The sequence below is a fragment of the Scyliorhinus canicula genome, chromosome 16, assembly GCF_902713615.1.
Source record: "Scyliorhinus canicula chromosome 16, sScyCan1.1, whole genome shotgun sequence".
NCBI classification, from domain to species: Eukaryota; Metazoa; Chordata; class Chondrichthyes; order Carcharhiniformes; family Scyliorhinidae; genus Scyliorhinus; species Scyliorhinus canicula.
Genome location: NC_052161.1, coordinates 90,827,801 through 90,844,858, shown reverse-complemented (window position 1 = coordinate 90,844,858; position 17,058 = coordinate 90,827,801). Strand labels below are relative to the sequence as shown.

General features: G+C 47.9%; 1 protein-coding gene across 1 annotated transcript in view; it reads left to right on the top strand.

The window, feature by feature from the left end:
• Positions 1 to 11,913, top strand: part of LOC119951031 (asialoglycoprotein receptor 1-like) — a 125,214-nt gene extending 113,301 nt beyond the window's left edge. The window contains exon 11 of the mRNA XM_038774065.1: positions 11,681 to 11,913. Within this exon, the coding sequence (XP_038629993.1) occupies positions 11,681 to 11,861 (181 nt within the window). The 3' untranslated portion in view covers positions 11,862 to 11,913. The remainder of the gene's footprint in view (positions 1 to 11,680) is intronic.
• The last annotated feature ends 5,145 nt before the right edge of the window (positions 11,914 to 17,058 follow it).

Here is a 17,058-nt window from a genome sequence, read left to right as displayed (position 1 = left end):
GGAAAGCGAAATTAGTTTGGGATTAATGCATGGCTATGGGGAGAGAGTGGGAAAGCGAAATTAGTTTGGGATTAATGCATGGCTATGGGGAGAGAGTGGATCAGCGGGCCTAATTTGGGGATTGATACAGGGCTATACGGACAGAGCAGACACTGGGTTTAATTTGTGTTTAATACGGGGCTATGGGGAGAGAGTGAGGGCGTTTGATTACTTTGAGATTGATAAATGGCAAGAGAGTGGGACAAATGTATCAGTTTGAGATATTTAGAGGGCTTTGGGGGGAGTGGTGCTGTGAGATTAGTTTGGATTGATACAGAGCTAAGGCTTGAGAGTTGTACAGTGGGATTAGTTGGGGATTGATACAGGGCTATGGGAAGAAAGTGGGACAGTGGGATAGTTTGGGATTGATACAGGGCTATGGGAAGAAAGTGGGACAGTGGGATAGTTTGGGATTGATACAGCGCTATGGGGAGAGAGTGGACAGTGGGATTAGTTTGGAATTCATACGTCGCTATGAGGAATGAGTTGCACAGTGGGGTTGGTTTTTGGATTGTTACAGGACTATGGGGAGAGATCAGGACAGTGGGATGAGTTTGGGATTGATGCAACACTATGACGATGGAATGGGGCAGTGGGAACAGTTTGGGGTTTCAGGGCTATGGGGAGAGAGTGGGACAGTGGGATTAGTTTGGGATTGATACAGGAATATGGAGAGAGCGGGACAATGGGATTAGTTTGGGATTGATACAGGAATATGGAGAGAGCAGGACAGTGGGATTAGTTTGGGATTGAGACAGGGCTATACAGAGAGAGTGGGACAGTGGGATTGTTTTTGAATTGATACAAGACTATGGGGAGAGAGTGGGGCAGTGGGCTTAGTTTGGGATTGATGCAGGGCTATGGAGAGCGAGCGGGACAGTGGGATTTGTTTGAGATTGATACAGGATGATGGGGAGAGCGTGGTGCATTGGGATTTATTTGAGTTTGATACAGGGCTATACGGGGAGTGGTGAAGTGGGACTGTTTTCAGATTGATACATAGATACATAGAAACATAGAAGATAGGAGCAACAGGAGACCTTTTGGCCTTCGAGCCTGCTCCACCATTCATCACGACCATGGCTGATTATCCAACTCAATAGCCTAATCCTGCTTTCTTCCCACAGCCTTTGATCCCATTCTCCCCAAGTTCTGTGTCTAGCCGCCTCTTGAAGGCGCCGGAAGGTGGCGACTAGGGGCTTTTCACAGTAACTTCATTTGAAGCCTAATTGAGATAATAAGTGATTTTCATTTCATTTTTTCATTGGTAACATCTTCCCTGCATCTACCCTGTCTAGTCCTGTCAGAATGTTATAGTCTCTATGAGATCCCCCCTCATTCTTCTGAACTCCAGCAAGAACAATCCCAACCTGGCCAATCTCTCCTCATATGACAGTCCAGCCTCCCTGGATTCAGTCTGTTAAACCTTTGCTGCACTCCCTCGCGAGCAAGAACATCCTTCCTCAGAGAAGGAGACCAAAACTGCACACAATACTCCAGGTGTGGCCTCACCAAGGCCCTGTATAATTGCAGCAATACATCCCTGCTTCTACACTCGAAGCCTCTCGCATTGAAGGCCAACATACCATTAGCCTTCTTTACCGCCTGCTGCACCTGCATGCTGAACTTTTTGAATTGATACAGGGCCATGGAGAGAGAGTCGGACAGCGGGATTGTTTTTGAATTGATACAGGGCCATGGAGAGTCGGACAGCGGGATTGTTTTTGAATTGATACAGGGCCATGGAGAGTCGGACAGCGGGATTGTTTTTGAATTGATACAGGGCCATGGAGAGAGAGTCGGACAGTGGGATTGTTTTTGAATTGATACAGGGCTGTGGGGAGAGAGTCGGACAGTGGGATTGTTTTTGAATTGATACAGGGCTGTGGGGAGAGAGTCGGACAGTGGGATTAATTTGCGTATTGTATGTGGCTACAATGAGAAAGCGGAGTAGGGGAGTTGTTTTAGGATTGATACAGGGCAATGGGGAGAGATTGGAACATTTGGACTATTTTGTGATTAATTCGGGGCTATGGGTGTTTTGTTCTCTATTTTGCTTTATCTGGATGGCTCGGATGCATAATGTTGAATAAGGAACACAAAGCTTTGTTAACAAGCAAAACTATTAATTTACTACACTGCTAACTAAGGTTCAATTGTTATGGGCTAGGGTTTAGAGAACCCCAAAGTGTATCATGGAGTTCACCTGACCCACAGCCTTTACTAGATTGGGGTTATGGGGAGCCCACTTTACAGGTGTGGTGCAGCAGACATCGAACAGTGTTTGTTAAAGCAAAACAAAGTTTATTCTATTAACTCAAGTTAACCTTTTTAAAACATAGAGTAAACATCTTGGCAACCATCAATTCAAATACAACCCCCAAAGCATACAACACTTAGTAATCCTTAATAAATTCCCAAACAACATCCAGAAGGCAAAATACCCTTTTAACACAGAGATCAGGTTTAAATTCACTACTGAGAACAGTTATCCCTCTCAATTCCCCAAATGATCAAGAATTACTCTTTACATGGCAGAGAGAACGACATTACACCTCCTGTGACTGACTGCAGCTCCAACACTGAAACAAAACCAAAAAACACAGACACACCCAAGCTTTTCTCAGAGTGAAACGAAAAAGCAGAGCCAGAGCTCAGCTCCAACCACACTCTGACCATCACTGCAGTAACATGATCACCCATTTCTTAAAGGTACACCCACTACAGTTATACTATAAAAACACTCATTTCTTAAAGGTACTCTCACATGACACAATCACATACCAAAAGGAGAAGGTTTCTCTATTAAACAATGCTAACTCCAAGTAGCAGACTTTCTCAAGTACAACTGCTCTCTCTCTCATGCCTCATTATCTTATTTAACTCTCTCCTAACTCATGACTCCCAGAATCCCCAAAGTCACATGATATATATATATGACTGTTTTTGGTTCCCACTCGTGGTAAGAAACATTGTCATTAACTTGTTAATGTTTTACATCCCAGTCAATATACATATCATACCAATGGGGAGAAAGCGGAGAAGTGGCATTGCTTTGGGATTGATACAGGGCTATGGCGTGAGGAGGAGGAAGGGGGATTAGTTTGGGGTTGATATTAGGATGTGGGGAGTGAGCGGAGCAGTGGGATTAGTTTGGGATTGATACAGGGCTATGGGGATGTGGTGGGACAGTGGGATTAGTTAGGGATTGATATAGGGCTTTGAGGAGAGCTTGGCAGTGGGATCAGATTAGGGATTGATACAGGGCTATGGGGAGAGAGCGGGCAATGGGATCAGTTTGGGATTGATACAAGGTTATGGGAAGTGAGTGCAGCAATGGGATTAGTTTGGGATTGATACAGGGCTATGGGAAATGAGCGAATCAGTGCTTTTAATTTGGGGTGGTACATAGCTGTGCAGAGAGAGAGTGGGGCTCTCGGATTAGTTTGGGATTGATACTGGGCTATGAGGAGAGAGTGGGACATTGAGGTCACTTTGGGATTGGTACAGGAATATGGGGAGAGACTGGGACAGTCAGATTTGTTTGGGGCATGAGTGGGTCAGTCAGATTATTTTTGGGATTGATACAGAGCTATGGGGAGAGAGAGCAGTACAGTGGCTTTACTTTGTTAATTAATTCAGGGATAGAATGAGAGAGAGTGGCAGTGGAATTAGTTTGGGGATTGATACAGGGTGATGCGACCATCAATTCACGTGAGACAGAGAGTTGAAGTGAACAGTGGCTTTAATCGACTAGAACCGTGCCTGCCTGTGACTGCTCTGCTACTGAGAGCCGCCTACAGGGCTACTGCACTTTGTACCTCCCCTCAAGGGGCGGAGCCCACAAGGGCACCAACATGGTACATTCTATATAATATTGTGCAATGGTCCAGAGATGGAGCCCATATGGGCAACAGTGTGATACAGTGAAATACATGGTGAATGGTTAATACAATACGTTCACCACATTTACCCCCTGTTAAAAAATCCGGCAGGGTTGAAGGGTTCAGAGGTTCAGTCTGTCCGGCGCCCTGATCGTGCACTGTGATCACCGAAGCTCTGGTATCGCACCTGGCCCAGGTGTCAAACTCATCTGTGCGGGCATGGGTGGTGAAGTCGCCGGTGTGGGCACAGACGTGGACTCGGGGAGCGTGTCTTCTGGAGCTTCGTTCCTGTGGGTCGGTGAAGGGGGGAGGAGGGGCAGGAGGGGGTGTGGGTGCCAGGTAGGGGCGGGGGCACTGGTCAGCGTAGGTTGGGGGGGGGTAGGTTGGGGTGGCGGTAGTAGTAGAACCTGCGGGAGCCAGGTCCCGGATGGAGACCGTATCCTGTCGGCCGTCGGGGTGTTCGATGTATGTGTACTGGGGATTGGTGTGTAGGAGCTGGGCCCTCTTGACCAGGGGGTCAGACTTATGGCTCCGGTCGTGTTTGCGGAGTAGGACAGGCTGAGTCGCTTCAGCCAGGACGGAAGCGAGACCCCGGAGGTGGATTTCCTGGCAAAAACAAACAGGCGGTCATGAGGGGTCTCGTTCGTGCCCGTTCAAAGGAGGGACCTAATGGAGTGGAGTGCGTCGGGGAGGGCCTCCTGCCAGTGGGAAACTGGGAGACTCCTAGACTGTAGGGCCAGGAGGACGGCCTTCCAGACCGTCGCGTTCTCCCTCTCCACCTGCCCGTTTCCCCAGGGGTTATAACTGGTAGCCCTGCTCGAGGCAATGCCCTTACCGAGCAGGTACTGACGGAGTTCGTCGCTCATAAATGACAAGCCCCGGTCACTGTGGACGTAAGTGGGGAAACCAAACAGGGTGAAGGCACTATGCAAGGCCCTAATGACGGTGGCTGCGGTCATGTCGGGGCAGGGGATTGCAAAGGGGAAGCGGGAGTATTCGTCAATGATGTTGAGGAAATAGGTGTTGCGGTTGGTACAAAGGAGGGGCCCTTTAAAGTCGATACTGAGGTGCTCAATGGGCCGGGATGTTTTCACCAGGTGAGCCTTATCCAGTCGATAGAAGTTCGGCTTGCACATCGCGCAGGTTTGGCAGTCCCTGGTCATGGCCCTGACCTCCTCAGTGGAGTAGGGCAGGTTGCGGGCCTTGATGTAGTGGAGAAGCCGGGTGACCCCGGGTGGCAGAGGTCATCGTGGATGGCCCGGGTTCGGCCACCTTGTGTGCTGGCGCACGTGCCGTGGGACAGGGCATATGGGGGCTCGTTGAGCTATCCAGGATGATACACTATATTGTAATTATAGGTGGAGAGTTCGACCCTCCACCTCAAAATCTTATCGTTCTTGATCTTGCCCCGCTGCGTATTATCAAACATGAAGGCTACCGAACGTTGGTCGGTGACGAGGGTAAACCTCCAACCAGCGAGGTAGTGCCTCCAGTGCCGTACAGCTTCCACGATGGCTTGGGCTTATTTTTCGACTGAGTAGTGTCGAATTTCGGAGGCGTTGAGGGTACGGAAAAAAAATGCTACTGGCCTGCCCGCCTGGTTAAGGGTGCCGGCGAGGGCAACTTCTGATGCGTCGCTCTCCACCTGGAAGGGGATGGACTCATCCACCCCGCGCATCGCGGCTTTGGCAATATCTGCCTTGATGCGGCTGAAGGCCTGGTGGGCCTCAGCCGCCAGTGGGATGGTGGTGGCCTTGATTAGTGGGTGGGCTTTGTCCGCATAGTTGGGGACCCACTGGGCGTAATATGAAAAGAACCCGAGGCACCTTTTCAGGGCCTTGGGGCAGTGGGGGAGGGGGAGTTGCAGGAGGGGGCGCATACGGTCGGGGTCGGGCCCTAGGACTCCGTTCTCCATGACATAGCCGAGGATGGCTAGTCTGGTTGTGCGGAAAAAGCATTTTTCCATGTTATAAGTGAGGTTGAGGGCTTGGGCGGTTTGGAGACATTTCTGGAGGTTGGCCTGCTGGTCGTGGCCGCAGATGGTGACGTTGTCCAAGTACGGAAATGTGGCCCGCAGCCCGTACTGGTCCACCATACAGTCCATCGTTCTTTGGAAGACCGAGACACTGTTCGTGACGCCGAAGGGGACCCGGAGGAAGTGGAAGAGGCGGCCGTCTGCCTCAAAAGCCGTGTAGTGGCGGTCCTCTGGGCCGATTGGGAGCTGGTGGTATGCAGACTTCAGATCCACTGTGGAGAACATCCAGTAGTGTGCAATCTGGTTAACCATGCCCGCGATCCGGGGAAGGGGGTAGGCATCGAGGTGCGTGTACCAGTTTATGGTCTGGCTGTAGTCTACAACCATCTGGTTCTTTTCCCCGGTCCTGACGACCACCACCTAAGCTCTCCAGGGCCTATTGCTGGCCTCGATGATCCCCTCCCGAAAGAGTCGCTGGACCTCGGACCTGATAAAAGTCCTGTCCTGGATTCTGTTCCGATTGCTTCTGGTGGTGACTAGTTTGCAGCGACGGCGAGATTTGTGCAGACTCAATTCATCTACCAATAAAAGCCAACACACCGTATGCCTTCTTAACAACCCTCTCAACCTGGGTGGCAACTTTCAGGGATCTATGGACATGGACACCGAGATCTCTCTGCTCGTCCACACTACCAAGAATCTTACCATTAGCCCAGTACTCTGTCTTCCTGTTATTCCTTCCAAAATGAATCACCTCACACTTTTCTGCATTAAACTCCATTTGCCACCTGTCAGCCCAGCTCTGCAGCTTATCTATGTCCCTCTGTCACTTGTAACATCCTTCTGCACTGTCCACAACTCCACCGACTTTAGTGTCATCTGCAAAATTTCTCATCCATCCTTCTACGCCCTCCTCCAGGTCATTTATAAACATGACAAACAGCAGCGGCCCCAAAACAGATCCTTGTGGTACACCACTAGTAACTGGACACCAGTCTGAACATTTCCCATCAACCACTACCCTTTGTCTTCTATCAGCTAGCCAATTTCTGATCCAAACTGCTAAATCACCCTGAATCCCATGCCTCTGTATTTTCTGCAATAGCCTACTGTGGGGAACCTTATCAAACGCTTTACTGAAATCCATATACACCACATCAATTGCTTTACCCTCATCCACCTGTTTGGTCACCTTCTCGAAGAACTCAATAAGTTAGTGAGGCACGACCTACCCTTCACAAAACCATGTTGACTATCTCTAATCAAATTATTCTTTTCCAGATGATTATACATCCTATATCTTATAAACCTTTCCAAGACTTTTCCCACAACAGAAGTAAGGCTCACTGGTCTATAGTTACCCGGGTTATCTCTACTCCCCTTCTTGAACTAGGGGACAACATTTACTATCCTCCAGTCTTCTGGCACTATTCCTGTAGACAAACGCGACTTAAAGATCAAAGCCAAAGGCTCAGCAATCTCCTCCCTAGCTTCCCAGAGAATCCTAGGATAAATCCCATCCGGCCCAGGGACTTATCTATTTTCACACTTTCCAGAATCGCTAACACCTCCTCCTTATGAACCTCATGCCTTTCTAGTCGAGTATGTTGCACGTTTTACTATGGGTGTAATACGCGTTTATTGGAGTGTATTAACACGCCTCCGTTTAAAGGCCGTGTGCTTAACACTGCTAGGCTCTATATGTGTATTTTCAGCTCAGGAGTCGCCAGATGCCGTATAGACACCTCACAAATATTCCAAGGTCAGGTTCAAAGTAATAAAACGATACACCGATTAGTAAGTTCCAAACGATCAATATTTATTATACAAATATAATAAATATGCATGCACACGCTAAGGGACTAAGCTATAACTAAACTAAGCGATCAGAATACTTAACTAAACAGGAACAGGCAAGGTCAGGGAGCGAGGCCCTCGTTCCGATCTTGGTCTGCAACCTTCAGAGAGCGTGCTGGTCGCTGGGGGTCTAGTGGGCCTGGTTCGCGTAGCGAGCGTCGTATGGTCACTTACGGTTCGGCGGCTGGTGCTCAACGGCTGGAGTCAGGATACAAGTTGAAGTTCTGGGTCGAGGTCAAAGCCAGAGCAACAGTAGAGCCGGAGCAAGTAAACAGAACGGACCATGTGTGGGGGTCTATCTTTTATAGGGGTCCCCAATGTCCGTGCCTTTTCGGGGCGGGCTTTACCTTCAGGTATCGATTGGATCAACTCCCAATCGATATCTTTCGAATCCCCCAATGTGAGGGTCTCTCCTAGATGGAGGGGGCGGTCTCTATGGTCTTTTGAGATAGATACTTCTGGCGCCGCTCTGTCTGGACATCCACTTAAAGTATCTATTCAAACCTAAATGTTGCCATTGTGTGTGCCTAGATCTGGATTGCCTCATTAGTATGCAAAGCGTTTTGCCATTAACACCTTTGGTTTGAGATCTTCCACCTGGCCAGAAACTAGTTTTGCTGCTTGCAAAATGCTAATTAGTCTTTGCAGACTGCTGTCTTGGCTAAACTGCTTTTTCCCTGCAGTCTTAGCAATTCTCCATCTTGTTAGCCCAGTGTCCATTTTAGGTGGCTACAAGTAGAACAGAGCAGCCAATCACCAGGCAGGACACGACCACTATAAAGCCAGAGGGCACCAGTTTTCCCCCTCTCTTGGGATCCAGCCTCTGAGACAGTCAGAGCTCGTGAGCACAGCCAGTGCAAATACCATGTGGTAGTCAGTAAGTCTGGTCAGGTTAGCCTCAGGTCTCCAGTCAAGTGAGCATAGTGTCAACCCACAGTTAAGCATGTAATATAGTTAGATGTTAAATAAAATTGTGTTGCATCTCATCAAATGTTGGAAGCCTGTCTCTCTCTACACTGCATCAAACGGAGTCCACCTAGACCCAGTTTACCCAACACATCAGTGAGCGCAGCAGTGGGATTAGTTTGGGATTCTTACAGGGTTATTAGGAGAGAGCAAGGCAGTGGGAATACTTTATGATTCTTACAGGGTTATGTATGAAATGACATCACTGAAGCCGTGCCACAGGTCATGTGGTAAAACCAAACCATTCTTAAAGGGTCACTCACAGGACAGACAAGGCTATAAGGAAAGAGCATGGCAGTGGGATCAGTTTGGGGATTGATACTGGCCGGTAAAGAGCATGGGGCAGTGGGATTAGTTTGGGATTGATACAGAGCTCTGAGGAATTGCAGGTCACGGTATTAATTTGGGATTGATGCAGGGCTATGCAATTAGTTTGGAATTGACACAGGGCTATGGGAGACAGCGGTACAGAGGGATTAGTTTCAGATTGCTAGGGGGCCTTGGGGAGAGGATGGGGCAGAGGGGTTAATTTGGGCCTGATACAGGGCTATGAGCAGAGATCGAGGCAATGGAATCAGTTTGGGGATTGACACTGAGCTATGGGAAGATGGTGGGACAGTGAGATTAGTTTGGAATTTACACAGGGTTATGGGGAGATGGTGGGGCAGTGGCATTAGTTTGGGTTTTGTACAGGGCTATGGGGAGGTGGTGGAACAGTAGGATTAGTTTGGGATTGATTCAGGGCTATGGGGTGAGAGCGGGACAGTGAGATTAGTTTAGGATTGATACAGGGCTATGAGGAGAGAGCATGGCAGTGGGATTAGTTTGGGGATTGATACAGGGCTATGGGGAGAGATCGGGCCAGTGGGATTAGTTTGGGGATTGATACAGGGCTATGAGGAGAGTGCGTGGCAGTGGGATTAGTTTGGGGATTGATACAGGGCTATGGGGAGAGATCGGGCCAGTGGGATTAGTTTGGGTTTGATACATGTTTATGAAATGAAAATCGCTTATTGTCACAAGTAGGCTTCAAATGAAGTTACTGTGAAAAGCCCCTAGTCGCCACATTCCGGCGCCTGTTTAGGGAGGCTGGTATGGGAATTGAACCGTGCTGCTGGCCTGCCTTGGTCTGCTTTCAAAGCCACCGATTTAGCCCTGTGCTGAAGTTAGTGCGGCAGTGGGATTTATTTGTGAATTTTACAGGGCTGTGGGGAGAGAGCGGAGCAGTGGGAATACTTTAGGATTCATACAGGATTTTGGGTGGAGAGGGGGACAGTGGGATTAGCTTGGGATTTATACAGGGCTACTGGGAGTAAACATGGCAGTGAGCACAGCAGTGGGATTAGTTTGGGATTGATACAGGGCAATAAGGAGAGATCGGGGCAGTGGGATTAGTTTGAGATTGATACAGGGCAATAAGGAGAGATTGGGGCAGTGGGATTAGTTTGAGATTGATACAGGGCAATAAGGAGAGATCGGGGCAGTGGGATTAGTTTGGGATTGATACAGGGCAATAAGGAGAGATCGGGGCAGTGGGATTAGTTTGGGATTGATACTGGGCTATGAGGAGAGATCGGGGCAGTGGGATTAGTTTGAGATTGATACAGGGCAATAAGGAGAGATCAGGGCAGTGGGATTAGTTTGAGATTGATACAGGGCTATGGAGAGTGAATGTGACAGTGGTATCAGTTTGGGGATTGATACTGAGCTATAAAGAGAGAGCGGGGCAATGGGATTTGTCTGGGATTGTTAAAGGGCTGTGGGTGAGAGTGGGGCAGTGGTACTAGTTTGGGATTGATACAGGAGTATTGTAAATAAGCGGCTCAGTGGTCTTCATTTGGGGCTCATACAGGGCTATGCAGAGAGAGTGACGCTCTGGGATTAGTTTGAGATTGAAACAGGGCTATGGGGTGAGAGCGTGACAATGGGATTTTTTTGGGATTGATCCAGGGTTATGTGGAGAGAGTGGGCAGTGGCATCAGTTTGGAGATTGATGCAGGGCCATTGGGAGATGGCGGTACGGTGGGATTAGTTTGAGATTAATACAGGGTTATGGGGAGAGAACGGAGCAGTGGGAAGACTGGGAATTATACGGGATCAGAGGAGAGAATTGGGCAGTTTGATTAGTTTGGGGATTGATACAGATCTGTGGGGAGTGAGCGGGACAGTCAGATTAGTTGGGGATTGATACAGGGCTATCAAGAGAGATTGGTAAGAAGTCTTACAACACCAGGTTAAAGTCCAACAGGTTTGTTTCAAACACGAGCTTTCGGAGCACGGCTCCTTCTTCACCTGAAGAAGGAGCCGTGCTCCGAAAGCTCGTGTTTGAAACAAACCTGTTGGACTTTAACCTGGTGTTGTAAGACTTCTTACTGTGCTCACCCCAGTCCAACGCCGGCATCTCCACATCAAGAGAGATTGGGGCAGTGGGATTAGTTTGAGATTGATACAGGGCTATGGGGAGTGAATGTGACTGTGGGATCAGTTTGGGGATACTGAGCTATAAAGGGAGCGGGGGAGTGGGATTTGTCTGGGATTGTTAAAGGGCTGTGGGTGAGAGTGGGGCAGTGCTACTAGTTTGGGATTGATACAGGGTTATTGGGAATGAGCCGGTCAGTGGTATTAATTTGGGATGAATACAGGGCTATGCAGAGAGAGTGGGGCTCTGGGATTAGTTTGGGGTTGATACAGGGCTATGGGGAGATAGTGGGGCAGTGGGATTATGTTGGGATTGATACAGTGCTATGGGGAGAGAGTGGGGCAGTGGGATTATGTTGGGATTGATACAGGGCTATGAGGAGAGAGTGGGATTTGTTAGGGGATTTACACTGGGTAATGGGGAAATGAAAGGAGGGAGCCCGACACTAGGATTAGTTTGGGATTGGTACCGGACGGTTTCACATTTTGTGCAGGATTTGTGTGGGATTTTAATGGATATTATTTTTTCCATATTCCCCAGTTATTTGAATTGGCGTGTAAACCAACCAGATGATTATTGGAATAATGAAGACTGTGTCACAATCAGTAAAGATACATCTGGCTGGAATGATGACGGATGTGGAAAAGATTATCCTTTTATCTGTGAGAAATGGGCTCTGCCCCACATCGACGCTGCCGACTTTGAGAAATTCTGTTCCTGAAGAGAGACTGGGACACAGAACGAGAGACTCAGGATTGTGTAAAGATCCCCCACCCCCTCCTCCCTTCCCCACCCCCTCCTCCCTTCCCCACTGTCCCCACCCCCTCCTCCCTTCCCCACTGTCCCCGTCCCCTCCTCCCTTCCCCACTGTCCCCACCCCCTCCTCCCTTCCCCACCCCCTTCTCTCTTCCCCACTGTCCCCACCCCCTCCTCCCTTCCCCACCCCCTCCTCCCTTCCCCACTGTCCCCAACCCCTCCTCCCTTCCCCACTGTCCCCACCCCCTCCTCCCTTCCCCACCCCCTCCTCCCTTCCCCACTGTCCCCACCTCCTCCTCCCTTCCCCACTGTCCCCACCCCCTCCTCCCTTCCCCACCCCCTCCTCCCTTCCCCACCCCCTCCTCCCTTCCCCACTGACCCACCCCTCCTCCCTTCCCCTCCCCTTCCTCCCTTCCCCACCCCCTCCTCCCTTCACCACTGTCCCCCCCCCTCCCTTCCCCACTACCCCACTGCCCTAAGCCATGTCCCAAAGGTGAATGTTCATTTGTTGTCCTTGCCCCAGGAGATGCCTCCTGCAGTGCCTCCAGTTTTGGGAGGCAGAAATGGCAGCGAGATATTTCACATTGAACAGTCCCATTGAAAATCCAGGCAGATATACGGGAAAACAGACCTCTGTTGCACAGTGTGTCCTTTCTCTCAATCCTTCTGTTCCCCCGTGAGTCCTCTCTCTCTATCTGTTATCCCTTTGTTCCCCAGTGTGTCCTCTCTCAATATCCCTCTGTTCCCCAGTGTGTCCACTCTCCATATCCTTCTGTTCTCCAATATGCCCTCTCTCTATATCCCACTGTTCCCAGTGTGTTCCCTCTCAATAACCCTCTGTTCTCCAGTGTGTCCACTCTCTATAACCCTCCGTTCTCCTGTGTGTCCTTTCTATATCCCACTGTTCCCATTGTGTCCCCTCTCTTCATCTGTCTGTTCTCCAGTGTGTCATCTCACAATATCACTCTGTTTCTCAGTATGTCCTCTCTCCATAGCACTCAATTCCCCAGTGTGTCCTCTTCCAAGATCACTCGGTTCCCCGGTGTGTCCTCTCTCTACCTTCCTCTGTGACACAATGTATTCTGCCTCCAAGTCTGATGGAGTATAGATTTATTCATAGTTTTAGCTGTATAGCTCCTAGTTGAATGCATGTAGCTGAGAGCCAAATATATAAAAAGTGTCTTGACTGGAAACTCAGTCAGTGTCTCATATAATAAATTAACCATTGTATTCCAGTGTATTCAGCACTGAGAGTGTATTGTTCTCTGTCTAATCAACCAATCAGTTCTAGCAAGGTCTTTGCCAAGGTGTGTAACATGGCAGGTGTCGGAAAACATATACAGTACTTTTCCTAAAACTGCACACGGAGACGCTAAGCTAATTTTGATAGGCACCAGTCATTCTTAAGTAACGTCCAATGTATGATTCACAAATCATCCTCTAAGTAACAGACATTGAAACCAAAATGTCTCAGCTGAGAATTCGAAGCCATTGAAAGTAAATGAGGGGTTAAACCAGAGATAAGAATCTTCTTCAAAATAGAACATCATGGTGAAGATCTTTGTTCTTGAATTCTTGAATCATCTGCCTGTGTGAAAGTGATTTCCTTTTATGCTTTTGCCATGTGCTTGACTTTTTAATGTATTATTTGATATTTCATTTCTGATTCTTTATTCAGTTGTTATTCATGTGTGTTCAAGTGAGTAAGTAACAATAATAAAGTCGTATTTTTGACACCTCACACCAACCGGGTTACCGATTCTTTTAGAAGATAAAGTAATCATCCCACAAGTTTCCACTGTTCCCATTGTGTCCTCGTTTAATTTCCCTCTGTTCCCCGGTGAGTTCTCTCTCTATATTCGTCTGTTCCTTGGCGTGTCTTCTCTTATATCGCTGTGTTGCTCAGTGTGACCTTTCTCTATATCCCTCAGTTTCCAGGTGTGTTCACTCTCTATATCTATCTGCTCTCCAGTGCATCCTCTCCCCCTCTCTCTCTGTTGTCCAGTTTGCCCTCTCTCTATAACCCTCTTTTCACCAGTGTGCCCTCTCTCTATATCCATCCTCTTAGATATCTGTCAGTCATCCAGTGTGTCCTCTCTCTCTCCATCTGTTCCCAAGGGTGTCCTTTCCCGATATCTCACTGTCCTTAAGTATGTACTCTCTCTCTATACCTCTGTTTCCATATGTGTGTCTCTCTCAATATCCCTCTGTTGCCCAGTGTCTTCTCTCTATATCCCTCTGTCCTGTGGTGTCTCCTCTCTCGATATCTCTCTTCACCCCACTGTGTCCTCTCTCTATTTCCCAGTTCTCCCCACTATGTTCACTCTCTATATCCCTCTGTTACTCAGTGTGTCCTCTCTCTAAATCACTCTGTTCCCCGAGAGGTCCTCTCCATATATCCCTCTCTTCCCCAGTGTGCCCTCTCTTTTTCCCTCTGTAACCCAATGTGCACTCTCTTTTATCCCTCTTTTCCCCAGTGTGTCATTTCTTAATATACCTCTGTTCCCTTGTGTGTCCTCTCTCTCTATATCCCTATATGCCCCAGTGTGGCCTCTCTCTCTATATATCCATTGGTTCCCCAGTGTGTCACCGCTCTTTACCTTCTGTTCCTCAGTGTTTCCTCTCTCTATATCCCTATGTTCCACAGTGACACTCTCTCTGTATCCCTCCAATCCTCGTGTGTCCTTGCTCTGCATCCCTCTCTTCCTGAATATGTCCTCTCTGTCAATCCATGTGTTCCCCTGTGTCTCCTCCCACTATATCAATCTGTTCCTCAGTCTGTTCTCTCTCTGTATTCCTCTGTTGTCCAGTTGTCTATTCTATGTATCCCTCTGTTTCCCACTATGTCCTCTCTCTATATCCCTCTGCTCCACATAGTGCCCTTTCACTTTATCTCTCTGTTAGTTATGGGCCAGGGTTTGGAGAACCCCAAAGTGTATCATGGAGTTTACCTGACCCATAACTTTTACTAGATTGTGATATGGGGAGCACACGGCCCACTCTACAGGGTGATACAGCAGAAATGGAAAATTATTTTTAAAAACAAAACAATGTTTATTCTATGAACTCAATTTAACCTTTTTAAAACATACAGTGAACATCTTAGCCACCATTAATTCAAATACAACCCCCAAAGAATAGAACTAAAGTAATCCTTCAAGTTTTCCTTTTAACATTCATGAGACTTAAAACACCTTTGGCCAGAAGCACATCAGGATAGAGTCACTACTGTTATTAGTTTTAAATCACCAGGGTCGATTTACAGTCTTTAGATTACAGAGACAGATTCATACACCTTCTGGCTGTGACTGCAGCTATCCAGCTGTGAACACATAACTAAAACCTACCCTGCAGCAAACAGCCTAAAACGAATATAAAAAGCTGACAGACAGCCCAGCTTCAACCACTCTCTGACATCACTGCTGTAATAAACACCCATTTCCTAAAGGTACTCTCACTACAGGTACTTATATACACACCCATTTATATACACACCCATTTATATACACACCCATTTATATACACACCCATTTCTTAAAGGTACATTTCTCAAGCACCCATTTCTTAAAGGTTGTAGCCACCAAAGTTGGCCATTTCCCTAAATACAAAATGGAGGAACGCAAAGCATACAGGATAAAATGGACAATGTTTGCAGCCCCAGCAGGCTGCCCCCAGCAGGTGTGGATTTTGTCTGCTAAGAAAGCAGACAGCACCGAAACGAACATTCCGCATACTAATGAGGCAATCACCGGGACAATTAGCATGTTAATGGAACGATTCCAGAGACAATGGACACAATTGGGAAAGCAACTGCAACATTGTAAGGGATACCAGACACTCGGGCACCAGCAAGGTTCGAAAACAAAGAGCCTGAAGGCCCGCCCAGTAACTAAGGAACAGCCTCAGTATTGGGGGTATTCAAACATATCGATTGGGAAGAGATCCAATCGATTCCAAGCAGGTAAGGGAGTCCGCCCAAAGGGGCGCGGATCCCCTGGGACCTATAAAAGACAGGTCCCACACATGGTTCAGTCTTCTGATCCAGCCCTCCAGCCCTTATCTCTTTTTGACCAACACTCCTCCGTGGACCAGCTTTTGCCAAGAAGATCTTGAACGAGAGAGAGGAGAGGGTTCGGACAGCAGCCGCCAACAAGTAAGTGCCTCACAACGATCGCTACCAGAGATAGGCACTCCTGACCCCTTTTAACTTATACCAACCTGAAGTCTGCTGATCAGAGCAGAGCAAGAGGCCTTGTTCCCTGATCCAGAAGTTCCTTCGAGATAAGTATTCGTTTATTTAGCGGTAGGAGTAAGTTTAATCCTTTTAGCGTGTGCATGGGTAGTTATTATAATTGTATTATAATAAACGCAGTTGTTTGGACTTACTAATTGGTGTACGGTTCTATTGCTTTGAACTTCACCTTGACCTTGTGGCGGTGTCTTAACGACACCTGGCGACTCCAAAGCTAAGTAAAGAAACAGAGCCAAATTGAGTGTTAAGCACACTCACCCAGAATGACCAACATTTAGTGGCAGACTCCGGACGGGACTTGATTAGAAGTGGCCCCCCCACTCCGAGAGAACCCAGAAATTTGAATTGGAAATCCAATTGGGGAAAGGAAAAACCACAAGTGTTCAAGGAGTTCAAATCAATAGTCATAATTCGGAAGTGTGTTTTTGCATGTGTAACTAACAGGGTTGTAAGGTTAAACCGAGAGATTTTTGTTGCGTCAAATTGTCGGGTGTTTTATAATCGGAACATAGCGAAAGCCGTACCCGTATTTTAAAAGCATTACCTTATCATCCCTTGTTCCAAATTAAAGAGAGAAAGAGGAAATGGCCATGCAGGCAATGGAACGCCTCATGAACCCAGAACAGTTCTTGGTCGCAGCAACCAGCAGTAGCAGAGTAGGCCAGTGTCCTGTATGGGAGTTGGAACTCAGAAAATATCTCAAAGGGAAAGGATGGCCCCTTTGGAATGAGTTTTGTGTGAATGAGGAGACAGGTCCCGGGAGTATAGGACATACTTGGTGGGAGAACCTTTCTCAAATTCACAAAAAGAATTTAAGTAAAGCACGCAAGCCGATGGCAATTGTGTCCTGCTAGGCACAATTGCGAGGCACAGAGGAGGTCGTTCGGATGCTCCACAAAGAATTAGAGGA